The sequence below is a fragment of the Cylas formicarius genome, unplaced genomic scaffold (assembly GCF_029955315.1).
Source record: "Cylas formicarius isolate icCylForm1 unplaced genomic scaffold, icCylForm1.1 PGA_scaffold_8__14_contigs__length_24414737, whole genome shotgun sequence".
Taxonomy (NCBI): Eukaryota; Metazoa; Arthropoda; class Insecta; order Coleoptera; family Brentidae; genus Cylas; species Cylas formicarius.
In genome coordinates this window covers 1,394,210-1,419,715 of record NW_026844361.1, presented here as the reverse complement: position 1 = coordinate 1,419,715, position 25,506 = coordinate 1,394,210, and the positions used below count along the sequence as shown (strand labels likewise).

The 25,506-nt window shown below is 34.7% G+C and overlaps 2 protein-coding genes across 3 annotated transcripts in view; one reads left to right on the top strand and one right to left on the bottom strand.

Annotated features, from left to right (window-relative positions):
* Positions 1-47: 47 nt before the first annotated feature.
* Positions 48-11,284, bottom strand: LOC132706342 (ankyrin repeat domain-containing protein 13C). Its single transcript, XM_060677626.1, has 10 exons — positions 11,128-11,284; positions 10,944-10,985; positions 10,789-10,893; positions 10,598-10,729; positions 10,336-10,547; positions 9,466-9,597; positions 9,237-9,407; positions 6,862-7,011; positions 6,556-6,803; positions 48-1,765 (listed from the first exon to the last, which is right to left on the bottom strand). Exons 1-10 carry the CDS (start codon positions 11,237-11,239, stop codon positions 1,750-1,752), a joined length of 1,320 nt encoding a protein of 439 aa, XP_060533609.1. The 5' UTR covers positions 11,240-11,284; the 3' UTR covers positions 48-1,749.
* Positions 11,285-11,521: 237 nt separating this feature from the next.
* LOC132706341 (zinc finger FYVE domain-containing protein 9) overlaps positions 11,522-25,506 on the top strand; it is a 44,979-nt gene continuing 30,994 nt past the window's right edge. Inside the window, exons 1-8 of one of the 2 annotated variants that reach the window (XM_060677624.1) lie at positions 11,522-11,639; positions 11,729-12,878; positions 12,948-13,184; positions 13,247-13,510; positions 16,134-16,226; positions 16,286-16,505; positions 24,389-24,573; positions 24,627-24,884. In XM_060677624.1, coding sequence (XP_060533607.1) covers positions 11,729-12,878; positions 12,948-13,184; positions 13,247-13,510; positions 16,134-16,226; positions 16,286-16,505; positions 24,389-24,573; positions 24,627-24,884 — 2,407 coding nt within the window. In that variant the 5' untranslated portion in view covers positions 11,522-11,639. Of the gene's footprint in view, positions 11,680-11,728; positions 12,879-12,947; positions 13,185-13,246; positions 13,511-16,133; positions 16,227-16,285; positions 16,506-24,388; positions 24,574-24,626; positions 24,885-25,506 lie in introns of both variants that reach the window. The other variant, XM_060677625.1, reaches the window with a different exon arrangement.

The window sequence follows — 25,506 nt, the reverse complement described above, 5'->3', positions numbered from 1 at the left end:
AACGAAGGTATGAACAAAGAGGTGGAAACATATTTTGTGACGAATCAGGACTTCAATTAAACAATATACCTGGTAAAGTTGTAGCTTTGAAGGACAGTAAAGATGTCCATGAGACCATAAGCGTAGTGCTATGTTGCAATGCAGGGAGAAATTTTATGCTGCCGTACTGCATCTTCAAGCGTGTCAACTAGCAACAAATTTGGCAAAAGAACATGCCAATGGGAACGGTCATCAAAATGTGACGGGAGTCACCTTATATTTGCGATATTGCTGTTTCCCAATTCACACGACGCACTTTCCTTAACCGTTAGACCGTGCGTTTTTTCTCAAACATATTTTAAAAATGCATGCGATGAATTCATTACTATTCAAATCATTCCCAAAAAAAGATTGAGAGTAGACAATTTGGTGCTCTGCTTCAGGTTTTCCCGCAACTGGATTTTTTCCTTTGAAACCCTCAGCAGTTCCTGGGCATGCCTTTCTAACATTAAATAACCTTAATCAAAATCTGGAAAAAGTGACAGAAAAAGATAAATTTTCCGAGAATCAGAGGAACAATAATTCGACTCGGCGACTCGTTTTGAACCTGAACCTTCAACAAGCGCTTCTTTGTTTGGTGTGGATGGTTGGACAACTACTAGAATGCTGAATGTAATTTCTCCAGTTCCAGTCCTAAAACTAACAAGCAAACTAAATTAAGAAAACAGTTTCCGTATAACTTGACTCATTCATCAATTATTGCAGATAAGAAAGAAAAAAGGTAAAGAGGGAAATAATAGAAAATCATAAAAATAAAATGTCAGAAAAACAATTAGGAAAACATCACCGAAGAAAAAAAAAAGGAGGTTGATGACCATGCTAAAAAAAAATTCCGCAAAACGACGTTTTTTACAAACGTTACAGACGATGAAACTTTTGATGAAAAAAAAAATAGGATGTTTGGAGCGCTACGAGAATACCAATAGCAGGCGGCTTCATGACAGGTGCACATCCTTCATAAACGTATACCCTGTAGGAAAAGTTGCCGAAAACTAGCCATGTTATGTTGAGGCCTGTCTCCCACACAGAATGCGTCGCTTCAAACATGGGATGCGGGAGAGATTGCCAAAATCAGAATTTGATATATTATTTTATTTTTGAAGAATTTTTGCTAATGACGGTAGGTAAATATGGGAGCGAGATGGGAATGGAGACCCAGGTAAGAAAAAATTGCGAGTACAAGTGGTGATTGTAATTCTACGAACCGCAATACTCATATAATATGATATCAATTTTCTTTCAGGCAAGTCAATTGATCACTTAAACAAACGACCAGAAACTGCTGGAGATCAGCATCGGAAATTCTTTTACCTCGACACCGCCATCTATATCTCTGCCGCGTATAGAGATCTCGCAGGCGAAGTATATCAAACAAACAGCAAATATAATATAATAAAAACTAAAAAAAAAGGAACAAAGCATCGCGGCAGCCTCGAAAGCCCTCGGCACTTCTCTAGCCGGCGGTTATACCTGTCGGATCTCTCACTCGACGTACACCAAGCAACTGCTGCTGTAGACGCTGCCCAAGGTGAACAGCATAGGAACCTCGACGACGACGACCGGCGGTCCCACTTTGGGCCCCGCGCCCTCCGAACCTTTGGCGCCCCGCCTCCGGAAACGTCGCAGCGCCATCTGACGGCGCTCGTGCGGCAACAGAAACTGCGGCTTTGGGCAATGCCGGATCTCGAAGCAGCTCGTCAGTTCGGGGCGTCATAAATCGGGAAACCTGCCCACCCACGAAACACTAATATATGGACGACTAAGGGGCGTGCCTACAGGTGCCTCCGACGATTCAATACCTTAAAATATGCAGAATTCAAAAATCGAAGCAGCAACAAATGTTGTCAAATTTCGCGATGATATTTATGATTCTGGTAATCTTTCTAAAATTTCCTATGTTCAAAAAGCTCCAAAACTCTGCTTTTTTTATGACACAAATGCTGTTAGCACTTCTTAATTCCAGTTTTGGAAGTTTTGGCTTTTTACTGAAAAAGCGGTGTTGCCGTAGCTCAGTATTAATTACTAACAAGCACAACACAACTAATAAAATTTTGAAATTATGAGATTTTACTAAATTCGACGGGCGCAAATCATTAGAATAAAAATAAATAGCTCATTAAATTTAAAATAACAAAACTATGAAGTGTAACGTTAAAGTAGTAAATCTGACGACATTGTTCTTAGGATTTTTAAATTCTGCATATTAAAAAAAAACAGGTATTGAATTTTGTCGTTCTAGTTTTACCTGTTTTGGAGATATTTAAACGTCCAGTACTTTTTACTAACCCGGTACAACTTTTTCATAGAAAAAATATTTTTAGTTTCCCTTTTAAATTTCATAAAAAAAATCATTTTTGAAAGAAACTACTTCAAAAAAAACAAATTTCTTTTCAACAAATTAATTAACAAAGAACATTCAGATATTTCCAATAAAAAAATTAATTTACCCGAAAGAAATCTTATACAACCAACTGGAATTTAATTTTTTTTTTGCGGGATCGAAAAGTCCAACTGAAATTTTCGACCCTCTTGGGCGTTACAGATACCACTGATTTCTCAAAATTTACTAACTTGCGCACCCTAAACTAAGGTTACTTTTAAAATCTGTATTGACAATTGATTTATTATATACAGGGGATTGGATAATTTTAGAAGCCAAAAAGTTCATTTTTTCAAATGGGGTATCCTGTATATAACTGCTGTAACTTTCCCTATACATATTTTCAACCAGTTTTTTTTAATACGGATTTTCGATTAAAATGTGATTTTTGGAGGAAACGGCAATTTCCTTTGTATTTACTTAAATAATTATGTTAATGAGGCGTTAATTATCGGCCTTAGCATTAATGTATCTCTATCATAATAAAAGAAAACACAATATTTTCAACAATTGTTCGAAGTAACTAGCATTTTGGTTCAAACATTAAGATTTCCTCAAAAGTTCAAAAATAAAATAATTTGCAGGGTGTTCCGTTTAAAATAGCGCTTTTAATGGTGACTTCCAATATAATCAAAATAGGTGCGATCTTGAACTAACCAAAACTAACCTTCAAAAGAAAGAAGTAAAAGTAGTAACGTGTGCAAAGGTTGAAAATCAACTGGAAGAACTGGAAGTAAATAGAGCCAAAGACACGCTCAGGCTGAACTTCTTTAATCATAATTATCCTACCAGAAAAAGTGAGTTCTTTCGCAACAAAAAATTTAAGTATGGCATCGAGTAATAAAAAATCTAAAAGATGTGTAAAAAAAGTACCTTCAAAAGCACCGTTTCTACTCTGTGCGGCAATACATGGACAACGGACAGCACCATCATGGTGGTGGTATGTACCCTTGTACCTTTGTAATTCTCCCTTAATGTGTAATAATACATTTCAAAGGTCATTATTTCATTGGTTTCAAAAAAAAGAAAAAAATGGTAAATTCAAAAGTTGTAAAGATTAATAGGATGCACAATTTTACATTATTTTAAAGTATACAGGGTGACTCAAAAAAAGGTGAGACGAATGAAAAATACATATTTTAAAATGTTGTTTTCAATTTGAAGTATATGCAACCGAATCTGAATTAGATGCTACAGGGTGTTACAAATAAACGAATGTGTTGAAATCATTTTGAATCGAAGAATCTCGATTTTCTTAAATGTCACGCTATCTATATATATTATTTTTTCTGAAAAATCTTGCAAAAACATACAACTTTTATTAACTATGTCGTATTCCTATTTTTAATACTTTGAGATTTATTTTAACTTTTCCAATGTTAACCTTTCTTTCTACATAAGACATTAGTTTGCTATAACAAAATGACATTGTCAAATTTTCACCTGACAACTGAGTAAATAGATTCATCAAATTTATAGTGTCAGTAAATTTTAAAAAAGTTTGATTGATATGATCTATATACTGGATGAGGTGGAAAAAATATTTTGTTGGCAGTACAACTTTACAAGGTGAAGTAACCAATACCAACTAGACAATCTCTTTAGTGTTTAATGCAATGGTTTGATGCCAGTCGTAATATTAAATATGAAAAATGGAAAGTGGTAAAACGGGACGCTACCAATGAATAAAAAGAATTGGTAATTTTATTTCAATTTCAAGATAATCCCAGTAGCCGTCAAGTAGCTAGCTGATGTGAGACATCCCAATCTACAATTATCATCCCTTCCATATAGAACTACACCAAGAACTTCTAGACCGTGATTTTGAACAAAGGGTAAACTTCTGCACATTATAAATCAAGCAATAGAGTCCGTTCCAATTTTTTTGTCTAAAATAATGTCAGCCGATGAACATTGAGCTTCAACAAATGTGGTTTCAGCATGATAGGGCTTCGCATTATCATCGAGAATGTATAGAATTTTGAAATAATTATTAACCACAGTAATGGATCAATTCATTGCATGGCCTCCTCGATCATATGACTTCACACCCCAACACCAGAAGATATGGAAAATATAACTCGGGACACGTGCAGGAGAATAACACCGTCAACGTCAACGTCCAAGAAAATTTACGAAAAAGACTAAACATGTATCCAGGTAAAAGGCGATATTTTTGAACATTTATTTATTTTTTATAACCTCACGACAGAAACCTATTTGGACTTATCACAAGATCAAATTGAACCCGCACTAGAAGAAGTTATTTGCGAGACCGGGAGATCTTGCACCAGATGGATGGCTGTCCCGTCAATAATTCCCTATGGTTAGGGACTATTTGGGAAATACTTTTAACGAGAATATTACTGGCCCGAGGTGCCGAGTCCTTTACCCACCCAGGTCACCTGACCTTTCGCCGAACGACTTCTTTCTGTATTGTTTATAAAAATGTTCAATTTAAAACCAATCAATTTAACCAGTTACGAACCGCTATTTCCTTAGAATGTGACAATATCAACAAAAAGATGTTAGAAATGAACTTTATTATTGCTTAGGATATCGTTTAACTGATATTGGAGGGTTTTTGAACATTTTGTTTAAAATAAGGTTTTTTTAGCAATGTTGTAGCAAATTTATAGTCAAGGAGGTCCTCAGAACCAAGTATGAGTTTGATCCTAAGAAAAACATATACAAAAAATATACCTATGTACTATGTACAAATGTGCATATCTTTATTGTAAACCAACCTTTATTGGATATATCATTGTCCAGCTTGATGTCGTCAAGTTTTGGAAATAGCGTCATCGAAAATATTGGCTGGTGTTTGTTGTATTGACCTTTTGCAATTTTGCCATCTAAATATTCAATTCAATAAGTGACGATTGGCTTATTAAAATTTATTCAAACTCGGCATATAAGTTAATCATACCGGCCCCTTCAAAAAGTTACAATTTTGCTATAAAATGTACAGGGGAGCTAATATTTGGGCACCTGAAAATTTACATGGGATTTTCTATGTTCCATTCTGCAATGCATCTCAACCGGTGTTTAGTTTTAATTTTATTATTTCTTCAGGTTTTCATGAATTTTCCTAAATAACGCTGTAACTTATTTATTGGCCGCGAGTACAGCACCAAGAAGTTATTCTTCTACTTTTCTTCGCGGTGTATTAAAGTCCTCACCACCCGATGCACATCGAACGCAGCACGGGCCGCCCCCGTTGGAAAGGAACACCACAAATCGAGGTCGGGCCAGTTAAGTTCCGCAATCGAGTAATTTTTATCCTGTCTCTGTCGCGACTTCTTGTTGTGCCAGCTGCCCGTAAAGTCCGTTTCCGCGCGAACAAAACACCCGCTATGTATGTTTTGTAAAATCTTTCGGATTAAATAATGTTTTTAAGTTAAAATTATCCAAATATATTCGTTTATTTTGAACACCCTGTGGCATCTAATTCAAATTCAGTTGAATAAATCTTTTAAATATATTTTTCGCAAGTATGAAAACGAGTATTTTTCTAGAAATATCAAAATATTCGAAAAACTATTAGGTTTAAGTAGATAATATTAATAAAAAATCTGAACCAAATAAAATGCTTGTTTTATTCGTCACTCTTTTATGAGCCACCCTGTATACATTACAATGTCAATCTTTACAACTTTTGTATTTACCATTTTCTCATAACTTTTGAAACCAATGAGAGAATGAACTTTACTCTATTGTTGACTCACCTTGTACAACACTGACTTGCCACAATTGTATTATATTTGAAGTGCTCAATAAAGGATCTATTTATCTATAAATGAAGATGTTTTATAAATTACTAGTAAAGTGAAAAGCAGTGTGTTAAATAGTCAACTAGCAACTTATTTTATAGAAATTATATTCCAAAATAAAATTTTGGAATTGAAAAATGCAATAATATATGAGATGTTTCACTTAAAATTAGCAAGTTGGTATACAGCGGAACACCCTGTTACAAGTGTAGGTGATTAATAATCAAAGATTGTATTTAAAAAAGTCAAATAAAAACTCAGACATTTTAAGTGTTAAAGAAAATTATTTGATAATAAATAAAAATGTACTGCATTTTTCTCAGTTTAAAGTCGTTTGCGCACTATTTTTAAGAAAACTCTCACCTCGTCGGGTCTTCTATGTAGTCATCGGGCACCTCAAAGTACTTGACGGGAACGTCGTCCCTAAACTCGAACTCCTGGAATGTGATTTTTGCCGTCACTGTGGGCAGAATGGGCAGCTCGATCTTCACCGGGAACCCGTTTGGCAATTTGAAGGTTATGAAGTCTCGCAACTTGGCAAAGTGCTTAAACGGCGCTATAACTTCCAAAACATTCAGAAGCATCTCAACCGACAAAGGAAAATCGCTGCTCTGAAATGACATTAAAAAAAAAAAATTCAAACGATACCCGAGTTCCAAGCACACGTACCATCGCAATGGTGGCCTTAAAGGATTTCGAGGACTCTTTGTAAACGAGCTCCCGACCCAATCTCGGATAGTTGTTGATTTCGGAGTTGATATATTCTTCCCAAGTGACGTTTTTCTCAGGCGGCGGCACCAAACTCGTACGTCTAACCGGCTAAAATATTTAACTCAATTAATCGTAATTTTATCCCATTAATGAGCAATTTCACCTCATTAACAGGAATTTTACCCCATTAATAGTTAATTTATTATATTAATTAATTTTATCCTATTAATGGGGAATTTTATCTCATTAATACTTATTCTACCCCAGTAACAGTAATTTTATTATATTAACTGGTAAATTCGATGACAATAATGAGAGTTTTGATAAGGATATTAGCATGCCCAGCTTCTGTAACCAGTACTTTGCAAGTATAGGCGTAGAAATGAACAAAAATATTGCATTTAATGACAGTTTGGAGTTTGACTTTCCAGGGATTAGCGGGACAACGTATCTGGAGCCAGTGAGTCACAATGACCTTGTGAAACATTCACAGTTTAAAATCCGCTGGTGCCCCCGGGTATGACGGCATAATGTAAAAAGGTATTAAAATGTTTCATAATCTTATATTTGCACCAATTAAACACGTGATTAATTTAATATTCACTACTAGAGATATGCCAACCCAATTTAAACTGTCGATTATTACACCAATATTTAAGGCGTGTTTAAAAATTACAGGCCCATCAGTTTGATAAGCAACATTGCGAAAATTTTCGAAAAATGTTTAAATGACTAAGTTTTTAAAAATCAATAACCTCCTTTCAGAAAACCAATTTGGGTTCACTAAGGGACATAGCTCGAGCGATGAAATGCGGGAGCTAGTGTCTTATGTGACTGATGAGATCAACGAGACCAATAAATGGATCGCTGTGTTTATGGACACATGAAACTATTGGATGTTCTTGAATGTAATCAAATGAGAGGCACTGTGTTGAGGGTTTGTAAAGGCTACCTGGCAAATAGGGTGCAAAAAACAAGAATTTGAGATGCAATAAGCGAACCTGAAATTATACATATAGGCATACTGTAGGGCACAGTACTGGGACCGACACTTTTCAATCTGTATATTAAGGGACTAACATTGTTAAATATAAAGGAAAGAGTTGTTTCACACCCCGATGATATTGTTTTGCCCTTCGCAGTGATAGCTGGGATGGGGCGAGAGCCCAGGCAACTGGCGAACTTCACAGGGTAAAAGAATGGTAGCCAGCAACAGACTCTGAATGTAGAAAAAACCAACTATATGGCTTTTTCAAAAACTATTATTGATCGTCCTACTTTTAAAAGTATACTTGTTGAAAATTTAAATGAACAAATTTTGGAAGCAAAAACTGTAAAATACTTGGGTATTTATATTGATACAAAATTTGAAATGGGAGAGTCACATTACCTTCTTAACAAAAAAGCTAAGGTATTTAATATTCTAATTTTATTCACAAGGCAATGCCTAACTGAGCAACTTCTGTTGATACTATACTATGGTCTCGTAGAGTCGATTTAGTGGTATGGGATAATAGTTTGTGAGTTGGGGGGGGGGGGGTGTATACAGTACTGCGTTGAGATCATTGAATGTGGTTCCTTAAAATTATTTACAAAAAACATCACTTATATTCCAAGAAATCTTCTCTATAGGGAAAAGGTATGTGATGTTCGATCGTTATACATATATGGTTTGTTGTTATATTTATCAGAATAAAGACTCTTTACACCCAAACATTCATCTGTATACCACTAAAACAATAATGAATACACAAGTACAAGTACTGATGCCTAGAAGTGAATTCTATAAAAATAATGTGCAATATTCGAGGCCTACATTATACAATAGCCTCGTTAAAAATAAGACTGATGAATAAAAATTTTGAACTGTGGTTTATTTTGTTTTTATTGTTTTGTTGGATTAGTTGGGCGGGGACTGAACTGCATTACGTTATGTTAGTTTGCATAATAGGGTAAAAGGGTAGTATAGAGTGTTAACATAATTATTATCTTATTTTTTAGAAAGTGCATACGGGTTCTTAGAAACCTAGGGGCAACCAAAAATGAAGTGTATGTAAAACTCCTTGGATTTGGAATATATTTGTACTTGTTAACCCAGCATTACGGGGTAATTTTACCTTTTCTATCCTACTAATGGGGAATATTATTCCAATAATGGGTTATTTTACGTCAAGAGTGATTTTATCCTTTTAGTACTAATTTTATTACATTAATAGATAATTTGACCTCATTAATAATTAATGGGTAATTTTAATGCCCTTAAAGTGGATTATACCTTAATTAATTATTAAATTATCGTTAATGATAAATTTTATTAAAAAGAAGACCGTTACCACTCCATTTTGGTCAAGGTTCTGTAAATTCCCTCCCTTGGTGAAGCTCTCCAATATGGCTTTGTTTTTTTGCAAGTCATCTGAGGATAAGTGTTCCCGCCTCTTTCGACTTTCCAATGTTAAACCGTGCACCGTGTACAACTCTGCATCATACTGTCCAGCCACTAGTTCCTACGAATTAAAACGATAGGCGTGGCTGCGACCCCACCCCCCCCAATGCTCGGACTACCTTCCGGTCTTCTCGAAAAATCCAGCCACTCTGAGCTCGCGAGAACGATATCCTTTTCGTGGATATTTGGGCGGCTAATATGTCAGTTGACATCAGCAGGTCGACTTCGTCCTCGATTTCCATCTCGCTTTCCTAAAACACAAAAATAAAAGTCGCAAATTGATTTTCGTAGTATCGTGTAAAATATGTTGATAATAATGCACATTCTAGAGACACCCTGTATAATATATCTTCATACTATACTACACCGTGCGAATCTTTTGCACACATGTATCGTATAACCCAAAAAAAAATTAATTCAATTCAATTTGTCGACGTTTTGCACAAATAATAATTTTTAAACGAAAACCACAGGAAATAGTAGGAATTAAGTAAAGTTATCGAAAATGTTTCATAGTTCACAAATTTAAAATAAAACATTAAATATCCAAATTGCTATTGGTTTCCTGTAGATATGATAACGCTACATATACATTGTAGCCGAAAAACAAATTTCAAAAGGTTTTCTTAGTTGGTTCTTCAAAACGGAACACAACTCATTTTTTCAATTTTCAGATTTTGCCCATAAGGGGGACACCGTGTACTTTTTTGACTAAACAACATGTTTGGGTTATTATCCCAAATCTCACACGCATAGCGCATAGCTCCACCCGTTCAAAAATTATCATTATAATAAAACTCGCGCGAGTCTATTATGCAGAACAGAGAACAGACAAAAAGAAAAATTTTTTACTTTCAAAGCTGAATCGATCTGTACCCTAGGACCTGTTGTTACCGAGAATTAGCTTTCTGTAAGGAAGGTAAATACTTCCACCCACGGCAATATCATCGACTTTGCGAAAGTAACACATTTCTTAGGCCCCACCTTACCTCGTATCTAACTTTCTGGTACACTTTGCTCATATTATCCAACACTGTGAGGCTCTCATCGGGCTTGGCGTCGCCGTTAAATATAAAAGAAATGTCGCCCCTTTCCCACCTCATATCACTAAAATCCACCAAAGTGGTGTCTAGCCGGATATTGGCACCAGCTTTGTATATCTTACACACATCCGAAGGTAATATTCTAGATACCAAGGGCACTAAAATAAAAATCTTAAACTCCGAATTAATAGATGGGAAGGTACCATACCCCAACTTTGAAAATCCCATTTTAGCTCCATATAAAAGTCGTTAATTTTATTTAGGGCCGCAACTAAATTCGGTCGTCTATGTTCCATCTGCTCTCGCGACTGTTGTCGGAATTTTCTAACCAACGAAGAGACTGCGGACACAATAGGAAACACTGTCAAGTAAAAACGCATAAAAGGAAACCTAACTTACTCGTAGGACGGTTTCCATAACTAACCGCTTCCGCTAATACTGTCCATCCGAGTCCGTTCTTCACTTTAACGGGAGCGTCGTGTTTAAGGAGAAGTTGGACGCATTCTGGAACACACGGCATTAGATGTGGTTCACCAAATGGGTTAACTACATACCTTTCCGACCTAACATAACTGCGAGATGTAGAGCTGTATTCCCTAAAAGAAAAAGCAGCTGGTAATAAAAAAACATCACATAAACATAAAAAACAGTCCGCTTTAATGGCCACCTAACCTCTCCCTTTCATATTTTTTAAAAACTCAAGCCCTTGCCCTATAAGAGAAAGCCTCGTAATATTACCGTGCTTGTCTTTGCAAGTGACATTATGCTTTCGCAGCAATTTGGAAACTGTCGGCAGATCGTTATCGAATACGGCTTTATGCAACGGATATTTATCAACCTCCTCCGACATTTTCAACTATAAACTACATTCATAACATAATCATAATCACAACACAATCACAGTCGCAGACCAATGATTTTCACTGCATTGTGGTTTGACTATTCGGCCACGGAATATAACATGTCATCTTAGCATAGGTTTCATGTTTCGTTATTTACCGTTTTGTGGATTGCTTGGTTTATATTTTTGGCCGAAAACTAACGGGTCTGTATTTTACAAACATTACTCTTTCAAGTTCCGTATCTTTTTTGCGAGAACTTAAATAGACTTGGTTAACTAACCAAATTCGATCAATTCTGAAACGTCAGAAAAAAAAATTAAACGTCAAAAGCTCGGGATTGGTAATTCAAGAGGTACATATAAAAAGTTGGAAACAAGGAGATGATAAACAGACAATTTTGTTGGAAAGGTACTCTTCAGATGGTAGTTTTTACAAATTTCGGCTTATAGTAAGCGTAATTTTTTGCCAGCTTTTCAATCTACGCTTTTTATTACTAGATGGATAAATACACCATTGATTTGGACCAGCTTCTGGACGATTTCGAATACAGCGAGCTGACCGATCAGCATTCTCATCGTGAAAAATCTGCGCACAACTCCAAGAATGCATCTCAAAATTCAATCACCAAACACAGCATCAACACAGTTTTCCATAGCTTGAATGAATATCTGAGTACCAATGTCAGCAAAGGCGAAAGTGTTTCCAGCAATTCTGACAATAACAATAGTGAGAACAATCTTTCTGCGAGCAAAGACCAAAAAGTAACTGCTGAAGCAGTATTGGAAAGTGATGATAAAATTAAGACTGATAGAGCTGTGGATGTTAAAGATGTTGATATTTGGGATGCATCTGCTGACCCAAAGTGTAATGGAGACAACAATTATGGAAATAACTCCATTCTTAAACAAGATTATATAACATCCAAAGAAATGGTAACTGAATATAGTGCACTATTACCTGATGAACAATATCAAGATTTTAGCCCTAAGGAAGAAAAACTTATAGATATTGATTGTGAATTAGAATGTTCAACTGAAACCAAAAATGGTGCAGCAGAAAGCCTTGAAGAAAATGTTGAAAATTTAACTTTGGATTTACTTGAGGAGAAGAAAGATCTTGTAAAACTTGAATATCTTCAGGCAGATGTAAATATTACAAAACAGGTTGTTGTAGACAGTAACACAAAATGTGATGTGAATGAAGAAAAGGAAGAATGTGGTGATTTGCAAGAGCACCAATTAGATCTATTAGAAGAACAGTTATTGGAAAAAAAAGAGAAAAATATTATTGTTGATAAAGATGTTGAAGACTGTGAGGAATTTCTGAAAAAGGAAGGAGAAAAATTGGACAACAGGGAAGGCCAATGTGTTCTAAAGGAAGAACAAACTCAATCAAACCTTCAAGTCGAAGAAGAAGTGGAACATGTTGAGTGCTTTGAAGATGCAAAACAGGATAATAACGAATTGGATGAAAGAGATGTATGTAACATAGCAAAAGAAGAAATCAAAAATGTGCCTGATGCAGATATTGAAAGGAATAGTGCAGATGACTTGGTCATTGGATTTGCTAAGGACGTGGATGTAGATGAAAATGAACTCGCAGAAATGTTAGAAGAATTAGAGAAGGAAGAAAATGAGTTGAATGAGAGTATGCAATCTTTTTATTTTTGAATGGGTAAATAAATTTTTTATATTATAAATGGTTTACTTTTGACAGATAGCTCCAGTACAATGGAACAAGAAATAATGGCAAACGAATCTGATGCTATAGTGACAAATCAACATGGGAATACAGAAGGAACATGCAAGGTAGAACGTATTGAGGAAATGGTTAAAACTGAAGAATTAAATAACACGAATGAGGAATGCAAGAAAGAAATTGTGCAGAGACCTCAAGATTTGCCTTTGAACAATGAGAAAAAGAGAGATCAAGTCCGGAAAATTGATTTAATCGGTATGAATCATTGAAATTGTAAATTGCATTACTTTTTGTGATACCAAAAAAGTGTTTTTTAGGGGATCCTGGATCTACCCCATATAATAATGTCTATGTTAACAAAAACATGAACAAGAAAGAGACGGAAGCTAACGACAGTGAGGGGGAATACTCATCAGCTTCTCCTACTTTCTCTGACTTATCGACAGATAGTACTAGTACCGCTTCCACAATCTCGGTAGGGGATATAGAGTCAAAACAAAAAGATATTAATGCAGAAACGCTGGTTGAGAAAGGAGTGGCAAAGTTGGAGCACCAGTTGGCTGATGATACTGAGCACAAAAGTGAGTACTTCATTTATTTATTTATCAACGACCAGCTGTTTACAGATATTGACTCATGATCTCTTTTTTTTTCCATAAAGTTATTTTTTTTTGCTATTATGTCAGAAAAATCTCTTCCGTGGCAAAGTAAGCAACCACAATTCACCACAGAAATTTGGAGCTATTGGTCTGTTTTTGTAGTATTCCAGCCGATAGGACAAAAAATTTTTTCTTTGTAATTTGGCTGACTTTTCTTTGTACTATCATTACACATAGTGTCCACTTGTTATTTTAAATGTCTCTATTAGATCTCCCCTATGTCTTCTTTCCATTAGAGTTGTGAGTGGAATTTGGCTAATCTTTCAGTGTAGCTCTGAATCTTTTCTAGAGTTTCTAAGTGTTTCTTTAACTGCTTCTTCGGTTTTGTCTTTTGCAAATTCTTCTGCAATGCTTTTGGGATCAAAAACTTCTTGGGTTGTTGGATCTTTTAAAGTTATTTTTGACACCTTTGAATTCAAGTTAAGAGTTATGTATTCACGTCCTCAAAATTTACACAATGAAAATTTCGTCTTAATACTTTTTGTGTTGGCTTAGCCGGGAGCTTTAATTGCATTTCAGCTTTGATAACAATATGATCACTGTAGCCAACAGGTGGTTTTGATCTCCAATAAAAAATAGTTTTGTCATCATTACACAAAAATAAGTCCAAGAGAGAGCTTTGAGTGTTTCTATATCAGGTAGGAAAGATGATCAGTTGGTGGATATTAATTTCTTGACACATTCATAAAATCACCAAGCACACCAATAGGTTGTCCCAATTTATTTATGTTTGGGTGAATGAAATCTCGAAACACAAAAGATGGGTTCTGCTCAGTTGTGATAGAGCACTATGATCTTAAGTCTTCCTATTTGCTGATCAAGCCATAATGAGCCAACAGGTGGTTCAACATGGTATTTTCAGGATATGCTGTAACTTATACTATGTCCCCTTATTTGATTATTTACCAAAACGCCTACTCCTCCACCTTTTTGCAATTGAGAATAAACTGTCGTTAATGCCATCCTGCAGCCAGATCTCTGTTATCATTACTACTGTAGAACATGTAGATAGTACTCTTAATTTCTATCCTCATTAACCTTATTTACTACTAAGGACAAATTATTATACCAAAACGAGATTTCAACTACCTCTGTTTCATTTAGTTTTTTTACGTTTTTCAATAATTTTGGGAATCCCATTGATATATTTTAAAATTAAATTTTCTTGCTTTTTATAAAACTTCTGGATTCCTCCTGCGTCGGTTTTTGTTGACTCAAACTAGCTAACGTTTCGCCAATCATCCTGTTGGCGTCCTCAGAGGAATCAGGAATCCAGAAGTTTTATAAAAAGTATTACAGTAGCCTGTTGAAGTTTTTTGAAAAATTAAATTTTATTTCCCATAATTTTTTTTTGTGTTTCTAGTTCTGCTATTTTTTGTTTTAAATATTTTCACTGATTTTCAGGCTGATCTGCTTTAATATATTCATTTCAGAAATGTTGTTCAATAGTTTTTTGTTTCTTAGTGCTGATGGGGTTTTTTGTCTTCTCGATAATACTACTTCTATAGGTCTTATTTTATTAAGCACCTCTTTTCTAAGTCCAAATACTTTAGCATTGTCATGTAAGCTCAATTCCATTTTCCTGAAAAACTTGATGACTGTTTATTTGTCATCATTCCTTTTTTCCTCAGTCTGCTGATTCTTCCACACCAAGAATTAACACATTGTTTGCTCTACGTTCCCTCTTCTTAATTTCAAATAGGGTAAGTTCAATTTCATTTTCTGCTGCAATTTTGCCTTCTGAAACCTTAACTACCGCCGTGTCTCCTTTTTTTTCAAGGAGTTGTAACTCACTTCAAGTGGTTTTTGGTCAACAAGCATTACCTCATTCTTCAGATCTGTTAACTGAGCCTTGATTGCCAAGTTCTCTTTCCTTCTTCCCTCCATTGAGCCTTTTAGCGAATCTAAGTCACCTATGGTTTTTTTCCAAGGTTTTGGCATTTCCGGTAGGTTTTTGGTGCATATAAGTCAGAGATATAGAGTGATCCTGGAGGACTTGGAATAATCCTAAATTTACCAGTGCACTCACTACAAATTATTTTTTTGCGGAAATCACATGAGTTTTCGCATTTGTAGCTGTTCTGCGACTTTGTGCCTCACTTGTGCGTTTCTCAAAAATTTCACCAAGAAGTTTAAGAAAACTGTGGTCCTCCTATTTGTTTGGGTGTTATAGTGTTTAAAACATGTAATTCATCACAGAGAAAGCCGATATTTTTTTAAATATTTGTTTGGGCACAATAACTCTAACCTCTTTACTCTACTACTTACTCTCTTCTCTTGGTCGATTTACTTAATATATTTTTTTTAACTTCTCGTTGTCCTTACGAGAACACTCGGTATATATAAAATGAAAGTTGAAACTTAAGTTACTATCAAAGAAAACAGGTAGGTGTTTTAGATCTTTACTTTTCAGTGAAGTATTAGATAGGAAATATTAGAGTTCAGTAATATTTTTTAACCTATAACAAACTAAAACATTTAATTGACACACCATTTTTATCTTGGATTTTATCTATGTAAGTGCCATTAAAACGTATGTTATTAGAACCATCTACTAGCGGTGAACCATCGGAAAGTGGGCAGGGCGATGTCAAAACAAGTACCGTCCAAGCCAGCGGCAGCACCACCAGTTTTTTGGGTAAGATTTGGTGTCACAACTTCTTCCGGTGAACTTTGACTTATAATTTTTCGATTTAGATAAGTCGTGGTTGGGAAGAGAGGCCCCCTTGTGGATTCCGGACTCGGACGCCAGTGCTTGCCTGCATTGCGACACGAAATTCACCATGATCAAACGCCGCCATCACTGCCGAGCGTGCGGCCTCGTGTTGTGCTCCAAATGTTGCAACCTCAAGTTCAGACTTCAATATTTGGACGCCGAGGCTAGGGTGTGCCAAAAGTGTTACGCCATATTGAATAAGTATGTGCCCTTTTATTTATCTATTACAAAATCAGTTCCAAACAATAAAGAGTTTTTTTTTTATAAAGCTTCTGGAATCCTCTTGCGTTGGTTTTGTTGAGTCGAAGTAGCAAACGTTTCGTCACTCATGCTGTTGCCTCCTTCAGAGCTTCATTGAAACTGTTCAGTCAAGCTCTGAAGAAGCCAATAAGATGATTAACATAACAGTAGCCTGTGGATTTTTTTTCGAAAAATAAATATAGAGTTCTATATGGAAACCATCTGTACCCCAATCTGCAATAAAAACTTAATAATAATGTAATAATAATTAGAAAAAATATACGGAAGAATACTTTTAAATAAGGAGTGGGAAAAAATACGATACAATTTTCAGAATATATGCATCGCAATGAACAAACAATGCAAATATTAATTTTTATTATATGAAAAATTATGAATAATAATGTTACTTTAAATAAAGCTAGAGCTATTTCTTTATAATTAAACCCGTTCCTATAATTTTTTCCTATACCATAGCAAATTTACAAAACAAAATATTATTTGTGATTATAAAAAAAATTATAATACAATTAATAATTTAACAATACCATTGATACATGCAGATATACATACAATAACATACAGTTAACAAACTATTCTTTGCAGTTATAAAAACAATTGATAATAAATGTTTTTCAAAAATTTTCAAAAGAAAATTGTGTCTTTTATCTGTAAACATATCTTTGAAAATGGAAAAACTTCTCTCAACATCTACATATGGTATTGGACAGTATTTTAGTTTTGGAATTGTGTTTCTAATTTATGCAAGTCTAGCAACCTTTTGATATATTTTATTAGGATTTTAAAGCCTGTGTTATTTTCAATGACTGACATAAGTTTTTTATAAATGCACCCCCAACAGTACCTTAAATTTTTGTTGCAATCTACATCAAACTGATTTATTAAAGACACTGAATCTATCAAAGAAGCAGGTATCCAATTTCGTGAGAGCTATAGGTACAAAATAATATTTTTTTATCTGCATGAATCTGTCATATCCAAAACAAGCAATTTTTGGTGTAAGTTCGTTAAAAACCCGAATTTTACAAAAAATCTTTCCTACGTCTACCAAATAAAATATTTGAGTAGAAAAGTGTTCTAAATACATTAAAATTGTCGACATTACCTACCAAAAATTTTCTTGAATATGTAATTTATAAAAGTAGCAAAAAACATAATATATCTTTCTTTATTTTTTTCCTATTAAATAATTGAGTAGAAAAATTTTATAAATACTTTAAAATTGTTAACATTAACTACGAATAATGTGCTTTGTGTTTGCAATATTATTTCATTAATTTAACAAAGAATCTTTTGATTCTACTGGCAATACCCTATAGGGTGGGTTTATCCTGAGTAATTCTATGAATCTATTCATATCTAAGAAAGCAGTAAAGTATCTTAGTCGGCCCCGTTGTAACGTAATAAACTAATAAACATAGCCTGTATCGGGCCAACAAATCTCTATTATTGGAAAAAATGCATATTTTGTACAAAAAAATGCATTTTCTGCCCTCTTATAAACTAGTTTAACGTAATAAGAGTGTCATACAGTTCGCATATTCTTTTAGTCTTTCTATGCTCATCTTTTTTATCACACATAAGCTCTACATCTGTTTTAAAACAAATGCGAAAAACTTAGGGGTTTAAATTGTTTAAATTTAAGGTTTAAAAAGTCAAAATCTAAATCGTTGTAGATATATCGCGCTACAAATATATAATATTTTAATTTTTTATTACGGAAATATTACTATTAGAAAAAAAAGGATTGAATTAGGCCATCCCTATCATTCATCGTTTCTAAATTTAAAGATAATGTCTCATGCAATTGTTTCATAAAACTCACAGTTTTCAAAAAAATATTTTAGAAAAATTATTTAAATCTTCTGGATTGTTCCTGCGGTGGATGTTGAAGAATCGAACTTGCTGTCGTTTCTCGAATCATATCGTTACCTTAAGTCAAACTTAACAGAATGATTGGTGAAATATCAGCAAATTCGATTTATCAACAACCGACGCACTAGGAACCCAAAATATTTGTAAATATAGTCCAGTGCAGAGCAGTTGTGCAGTTACGTCACATATAGTGACGTAATCAAAAATGATCGGTATGTCTTAGCTACATTGCGTTCCGATTTGAATTAATAAATCAGTTTAAAGTAGACCCCCTCAGATATGCAATACTTAAAACTAAATTAAACTTTGTAAGGGTATTTGCAACGTCGACTTTAGTCATCGTTTTATAAGTGGTAGAGTTTACTAGGAACACGGTGATAAAACAGTCATTCGCAAAACGTGCATATTATTATTTTGTTCTGAGATTATCGCCATCGAACTTGGTTCAGTGGCGTATTTATCTGAACGGACGAAATAAAACGCATCAAAGATATGGGAGACAACAAATATCAATTAGATAGGTTTATTTAAAAAAAAAAAAACCAATGCTTCAACAAGAAAAACCCATAACGCAGAGCAAAGAAAATAATTTATGCATATCGATAACAACTGGGAGCATATTAGATGCATCAATCAACTTTAACCTTTCCCAAGCATTACTTATAAGGCAGTCTGTGTGCCTACAATAGTTTTACAATCTGATCAAACCATCTCTATCGCATTAAATTAGCAATAATAATGAGGAAGCAGCAAAACGCGATGGGGTTTTCCATTGCTAACTTGTCCATTCTTAATAAAAGATTGTATTTTGAAATAATGCAGTTTTTCTGTCAAGTGCTGTTTCACTAGCACCCATAGGTAATGGCTCAGCAATTCCGCAATGTTCCTAATATTGTGACTGAACCACCTTTTAAAGTAAAAAAAAAATACATAAGTTAGTTTTTTCCCAACGCATACGAGTATTGAAAGTAATGAAAGTTTCCATGGGTACAAAACTAAAACTTTTAGGTTATAAAATCTGCTTTTCCCATAAAAAAAAATATAAATCACCTTTCGAAATTTTCAGTGTTCATTAAATTATGGTAGTCTCCCAATTTGCAGCTTGATTTAAAAATAAAATTAGCATACTCCATAAAGCTGTTTTTAAAGCCATCATGTAAAATTATATAGCGAATTTCACCTTGGCCAAAAGTACTAGATTTAATGAAAAGTCATCATTCTGGTTTTTCATGTATTCTTCAAAAATGTCAGTCGTATCGAATAAATAGGGCTTTTGATGCGGTGTCAGCCGTGCGTTATCTTCGCTTAGCTTTGGGCTTCGTCTGCAGTTTGGGACATATAACTCCTTCCTCTTTAACTTTCGAAAATAACGGAGCGTTTTTTCGAAAAAGCTTAATAATTTTCTTCTTGGCAGCCTTCCTCTTTGGATGCGATTTTCTTCAATTCTCGTACCCTTTCCGAGAAGAGCTTCTTAATGATGAAAACTTCGGTGAAGGGACATTGTCTCTTCTTCGCCGCTTGTGCCATATAGGGGTATTGGGGTATAAAAATTGATTGATTTTGGATTATTGGGAAAATATGGTAATAGGAAAATATTTCGGATCTTAAAATTGGTACATGGACTGCAAAGATCACTTTCGAGTCAACAAAATTTACCTGAGTTCCCAAAATTTGATAAGAAGATAAAATACTTCTAAATTGTGGAATTTGATGTTCTTTATAAATTGATGCTAGATATTTAAGCATTTTATTCAACTCCGAAATCGGTAAAGTACTATTATGAAGCGCATTAACTTTTGCAAACATAATAGCGTCTTCTAGGTTATCTAGAAACATTATAATATTTTGGCAATCTTAATATAATTGCGTAATGATCTCGTGAAAATTAAGATAGTCTTGTAAAGAATTTATCGTCATTAATACTGCATTTTGGAATGTTTTTAAACCAATTTGTAGTTTACGTTGGTTTTCATTTAATTTCACAATAGTTTTGTTATAATTATTAATTATACCCTTTGATAAAGATACTTGTAGTTCTAATTCTTTAGCTAAATTATTTTGGTTTTTCTAGAGTATATTTATTGCTGCTTTATAATAATTTTCGTTCTCAGCGTCAGGAGTTCCAAATAGCCATTTATTTCTTTTACCAACCGCGATAATTAGGCCTCGTTCATCGTAATTTGTATTAAATATTCAGTTCTTAAAAGTAAATTTTCGGCAAGTATTGGCTATATTTTTAACATTAAACTTATCTTCAATTATTTTAAATGCACTCTCTATGGTTTTTATGTGATTAATTATTTGACTTAAATCTACGTAGTGGATTAATGTATGTTTGTTATAAATTAACTTCGCGTTACCTATCTGGACAGGAAGTATAGAATTTACGAGTTTGGTAACTTGTACGTCTGTCGTTACTATTCGTTCGGTTAAAACTGCTACCAGTAGAAGAGTCAACATTTTGATCTTCATTGGTCCCCTGAAAGAATAGATTTTTATTAGCCTTTGGCTTCCTTGCACTACTTTTATGATAGCTTGTCTTTGGTGTTATTAATTTGTTTTCCGTTTGGTTTATTAACGGTATCTTCTTGAATTTAGGAAGTTCTTTGCTTCTAAATTTTGTTTTAATGAAAGCACATTTTTGATCACTAAAATCTGGTAGTTCTTCGCTATTTTCGTTTCTTTTTGAAATAATGCTTTTTTTCATTTTTTCATTTAAATCCTTTATCTTTTCATACAATTTACTGGATTTTTCTTTCGGATCAAATGGGTTTTGAGGATTTAAATGACCTATAATTTCATCCAAGTTGTTAAATATCGAGTCAGTTTCAATAGCGTTCATATCTATTGGATATCGTGATAAAGCTTCCGCTGCTTGATTATTTTTACCCTTTTTGTATTTTATTTCATACTCGTACTCCTCGAGTTTAAGTCTCCATCTAACGTCTCTTTTAATGACATTAGCCACTGTAGGGGTTTATGATTCGTATAAATAATGCATTTTTGTCTGAATAAATAAGGTCTATAATATTTACAGCTCCAAACAATTGCTTAAAGTTCCTTTTCAATTGTCGAGTAGTTTATCTCTGCTGGGTTCAGCGTTCTTAACGCGTAGCATATTGAGTGTCCGTCTTGGGATAAAATTCCTGAGATGGTATATTTTGATGCTTCGGTTGTTAATTCAAACCTCTTTGTAAAGTCCGGATAAGATAATACTGGCTCCAAAGTAAGCACATTTTTGCACGTGTTAAAAGAATCAATGAATTCTTTTGTGTGTTCGACTTTGCTTTCACTTACTGGTATTTACTGGTATTGTTTTCTATATTAGAACGGAATTTCGTTGTTAAATCCTATTAACTTTTTGTTTATTACATCGATGTTCAGATTCATATTAATTAAATCAGTTAAGCCTATTACTCCGTCAAAAAAGTCATGAAAATCAAATAAGATAAACTCTATTCGATAATCGATGTTGTAAGAGAACGGGGTCGTCTAGGGGTAAAGTGGGTAGCACGAAAACACGGAACAGACTTCTTACTATTTTACTAAGTTTGCGTGTCTTCTTTAACAGTTAGTTTCAAAAGCACTGATCAAAATGCGTGAATAAACGAAAATAAAACTTCGCGTCCGTCGCGTAAGGCCGTCGAACCGCAACTCCCGTGTCGGAATTCGGACTCGTCGTGATGTGCCGGGGTCCGAGCGGGATCAAAGGGTTTTTTGCGTCGGCCGTTTCAAGGCGTTGCGGTTAAGATAATGGCATCGGTGCAGTGGTAGTTCGTTACAATGTTAAATTCAGAAAATCCTTGTATGCTAGCTTGAAATCTGGTATTTTGACTTCCTACCGTTGTCTTTATTTCATTATTTTCATGATAAATGCAATTTGGAAGATATTTTTCAGCGATAGTTGGACGTAGTATCGAGCGTGTACTACCCGTATCTATTAGTAGTTTAATATTTGGTTTACGTATTTGAATATACGGTAAAGCGTTGTTAGAAGAAATATTAATTTCTATTAGGGTTGGTTGTTTGTTGTGTATCTTCATACTCATTTTGTTCATAATTTTCCTCAAATTCATTGTGATCATTATACCAGTTTTGATTAACAGGATAATCAAAGTTTTCATCACATTTTTTGTTAAATAATTCTTCCGCGATAAAATTCGGGGGTTGTTTGTAAAGTAATTTTGTCTTATCGGTCGTCTTGTAAATGAGTTGTTTGTTTGTCTTGAGATACCTGACATTGTTGTCGGTTTAGGAAGTTGGTTGCGCAATATTTGATTGGGTTGGAAGATCTTTCGTGGGGGTCCGAAAACTTCCCGATTTGTTGGAAATCGTCTTTGAGGTGTTTGCCTCGGTTGAATATTTATTGGTTGAGATGGAAATTGTGGTTTGTGATTTGAAAAATAATTAAAATTGTTTGGCATGAAAATTGTGTTGGGATTTATTCTAGGCTGAAATCTATTTAGATTCGGCTGATTTTGGAATTGTTGAAATGTTGTTTCGTGTTGAATTGTTGAAAATTTGGTATTTGGAATTGTTTTGCATTGTTTTGTTGGAAGTTGGGTATTTGGAATTGTTTTGAATTACTTTGTTGAAAATTGGGCATTTGGAATTGTTTTGTTGTATTTGTTAGATTCCGCAGAGGTTTTCGAAATTTTCAAATTCAGAAACATAAGCAATGGCTTCCTCTAAAGATTCTGGTTGTTTTAAATGCATGTTGTTTTTGAGCGTCCCGGTGCATCCAGCTATGAAAGTGAAAGTTTTTCATTATGATCTAAATCTTCTGAATTACTAATCCGCTGTATTATACTACTCTTTAAAAGTTGTTGTCTACCACCGAAATCAACTAACTGTTCGTTTTTGAACGGTCTTGTTCTAGTTAATTCCTGAATTAGACGATCTAAATTTCTCCTATCTGCAAAGCATTGAATGAGCGCATCTTTTATGCTTAACCAATCTGTCAATTCTGATCGGTTGCCTACTCTGCTTTCCCAACTAGTTTGTCTATGATACAATCGAAGATCATATTTAACGTAGGAATTTATTAATATTTCGCACTTAGTAATAAATTTGTTTAGCGCCGTAAGGTTTTATTGGATTTAAAAAATTTCCAATTAAATCTAGGTTCCGCACTATTTGCACTAGCTGAGCTTCTTTGTTGGGTCATTGTTTTCAGTCTTGTTTGTGTTTTGTTCCCTAACTTTAAAATTGAATTGAATTCCTTTTCGAGATTTTCGATTTCAGAATCGCTCATTTAATATTTGATTTGATTTTCTTTTACTTTTTCTTAACTTAATTGCTTGCAATGCGAGCCCTGAGCTATCCTTTCAAGTGACCTTATATAGAGGTATCGGAGGGATAAAAGGAAATGGCACTTACGGTTTCGTATTTCTCCGTCTCCTTTCCGGCTCAATTTTCCAACTCCTCCAACGGGTTGTACCTTTGTAGACCGTCGTTCTGCTTCCCTTGCTGCTGGTTCTGCGTACTGAAGGATTTGAGAATCCACGTAGCGAATATCCAAAAGTTTCGAACTTTCCACGATTGGCGATTTCACTCCCAGAAGGTTCTGGTTAATTGTACTACTACTGCACTTAGAAAAATCTGCGCCACTTAAATGTTCAAAATTCGGGAGAGCGTTTCTAAAAACAGTTATTTATACAGAAAGCAAAATAAAGTTTTATTCGGACTAGTCCATACAAAGGCTGCAATAATTCAGAGCAATTTTACAATGTGACAATCGAATAAATAGGGCTTTCAATGCGGTGTCAGCGAGGCGTTATCTTCGCTTAGTTTTGGGTTTCGTCTGCAGTTTGGGACATATAACTAGTTTCAAATTTGTTTCATACCTTACAACACACATTTGCATAAGAATAGTGAAGGGCTCTTTGTGACGTCCGCTATACCATCATTTGTACTGATTCCTTTTTGGTATTGGCCAAAATTTTTAGGGACCAATCCGGCATTAATCAGGACCAAGACCCAGTGGTGGAAATGGAAAATCCTTTGGCGTTCAGACCGAACCCGAACAACCCACTGGAATACTGCTCGACCGTGTCACCCTTGCAGCAAGCTGAGCAGATGAGTTCGAACCCCCCGGCTGTCATGGTGCCGGTGGGCGTTCTAAAACGAAAAGGTGGTCGGCTAAATGTTTTTCGCCCCCCGCATCGGTGAACGAACCCGTTTTAGGTTCCAACAAGTCGAAAACGAACAAGTCGGTGATGTTCTGTGACGGTATCGCCCCCGGGAGCGACCTGACGAACTTGGACAACGATTTTAATTACAATCAAGGCCGTAAAGGTGGCGCCAAAAATGAGGGAAATGAAGTGAAGGCGCCAAGCCCCGAAAAATCAAACTGCGAAACCCTCAAGGTGGACGTTCAAATGCGGTCGTTCATTCCCGAGGATGAGAAAGCACTCCCACCTACCGTCAGCAAAAGTAAAACAGGTCAGTTTTAAATTTTAACACTTAGTATTGATAATAATAATCTTTATTACCGACAAAGACAAGCGACGTCTTCCAAACAGACGTAGCAGGAGCTACTCTCGAAAAATATGTAATTAAAATGAATTAAATTAGGAAACCATCGTTGAAAACAAAATTTCAAAATTGCTATTAATTATGTTTATGTAATAATGCCTGGGAATGCTCTACGTCACTGATGTGCCGCCAATGGAGCATGAATTAAATTTTAAATTATGAAATTGGCGGGAATTCTCACAGCATTGGTTTGTAGACGCAAAAATTTAGTCCTTACTCATAAAAATGCCTTTTTGTTAATAGCTTGTATGTAATGTACCTCTGGCTTCATAAAAAACGGATACGACTGTCAAAGCACTTTTTGTGTGTATTATAGTGAAACCACGTCTTTGTCGTGCAAATTTCATTGTTTTCATATTTCTAATACTGCCACTGTGAAATGAAAAAAGAAAATTGTCAGCGTTGTCAAAAATACGTTAGAAAATAAAATGAAGCCTAAAATGCAGCTCATTTAATGTAAACGGGGCAACCGTTTTATCTATTAATTAAAGGTGGGGACAAGAAGAACGTTTGAAAGGAAAGGCAGGCA

What these genes read in the sequence shown, in the direction of transcription:
- LOC132706342 (XM_060677626.1), bottom strand. Translation starts at nt 11,239, where the DNA reads ATGTCGGAGGAGGTTGATAAATATCCGTTGCATAAAGCCGTATTCGAT. An exon ending in CACTTGCAAAGACAAGCACG is followed by an intron (nt 10,986 to 11,127) that starts GTAATATTACGA and finishes TTTTTCTTTTAG; the next exon opens with GGAATACAGCTCTACATCTC. An exon ending in TTATGGAAACCGTCCTACGA is followed by an intron (nt 10,730 to 10,788) that starts GTAAGTTAGGTT and finishes TTGTGTCCGCAG; the next exon opens with TCTCTTCGTTGGTTAGAAAA.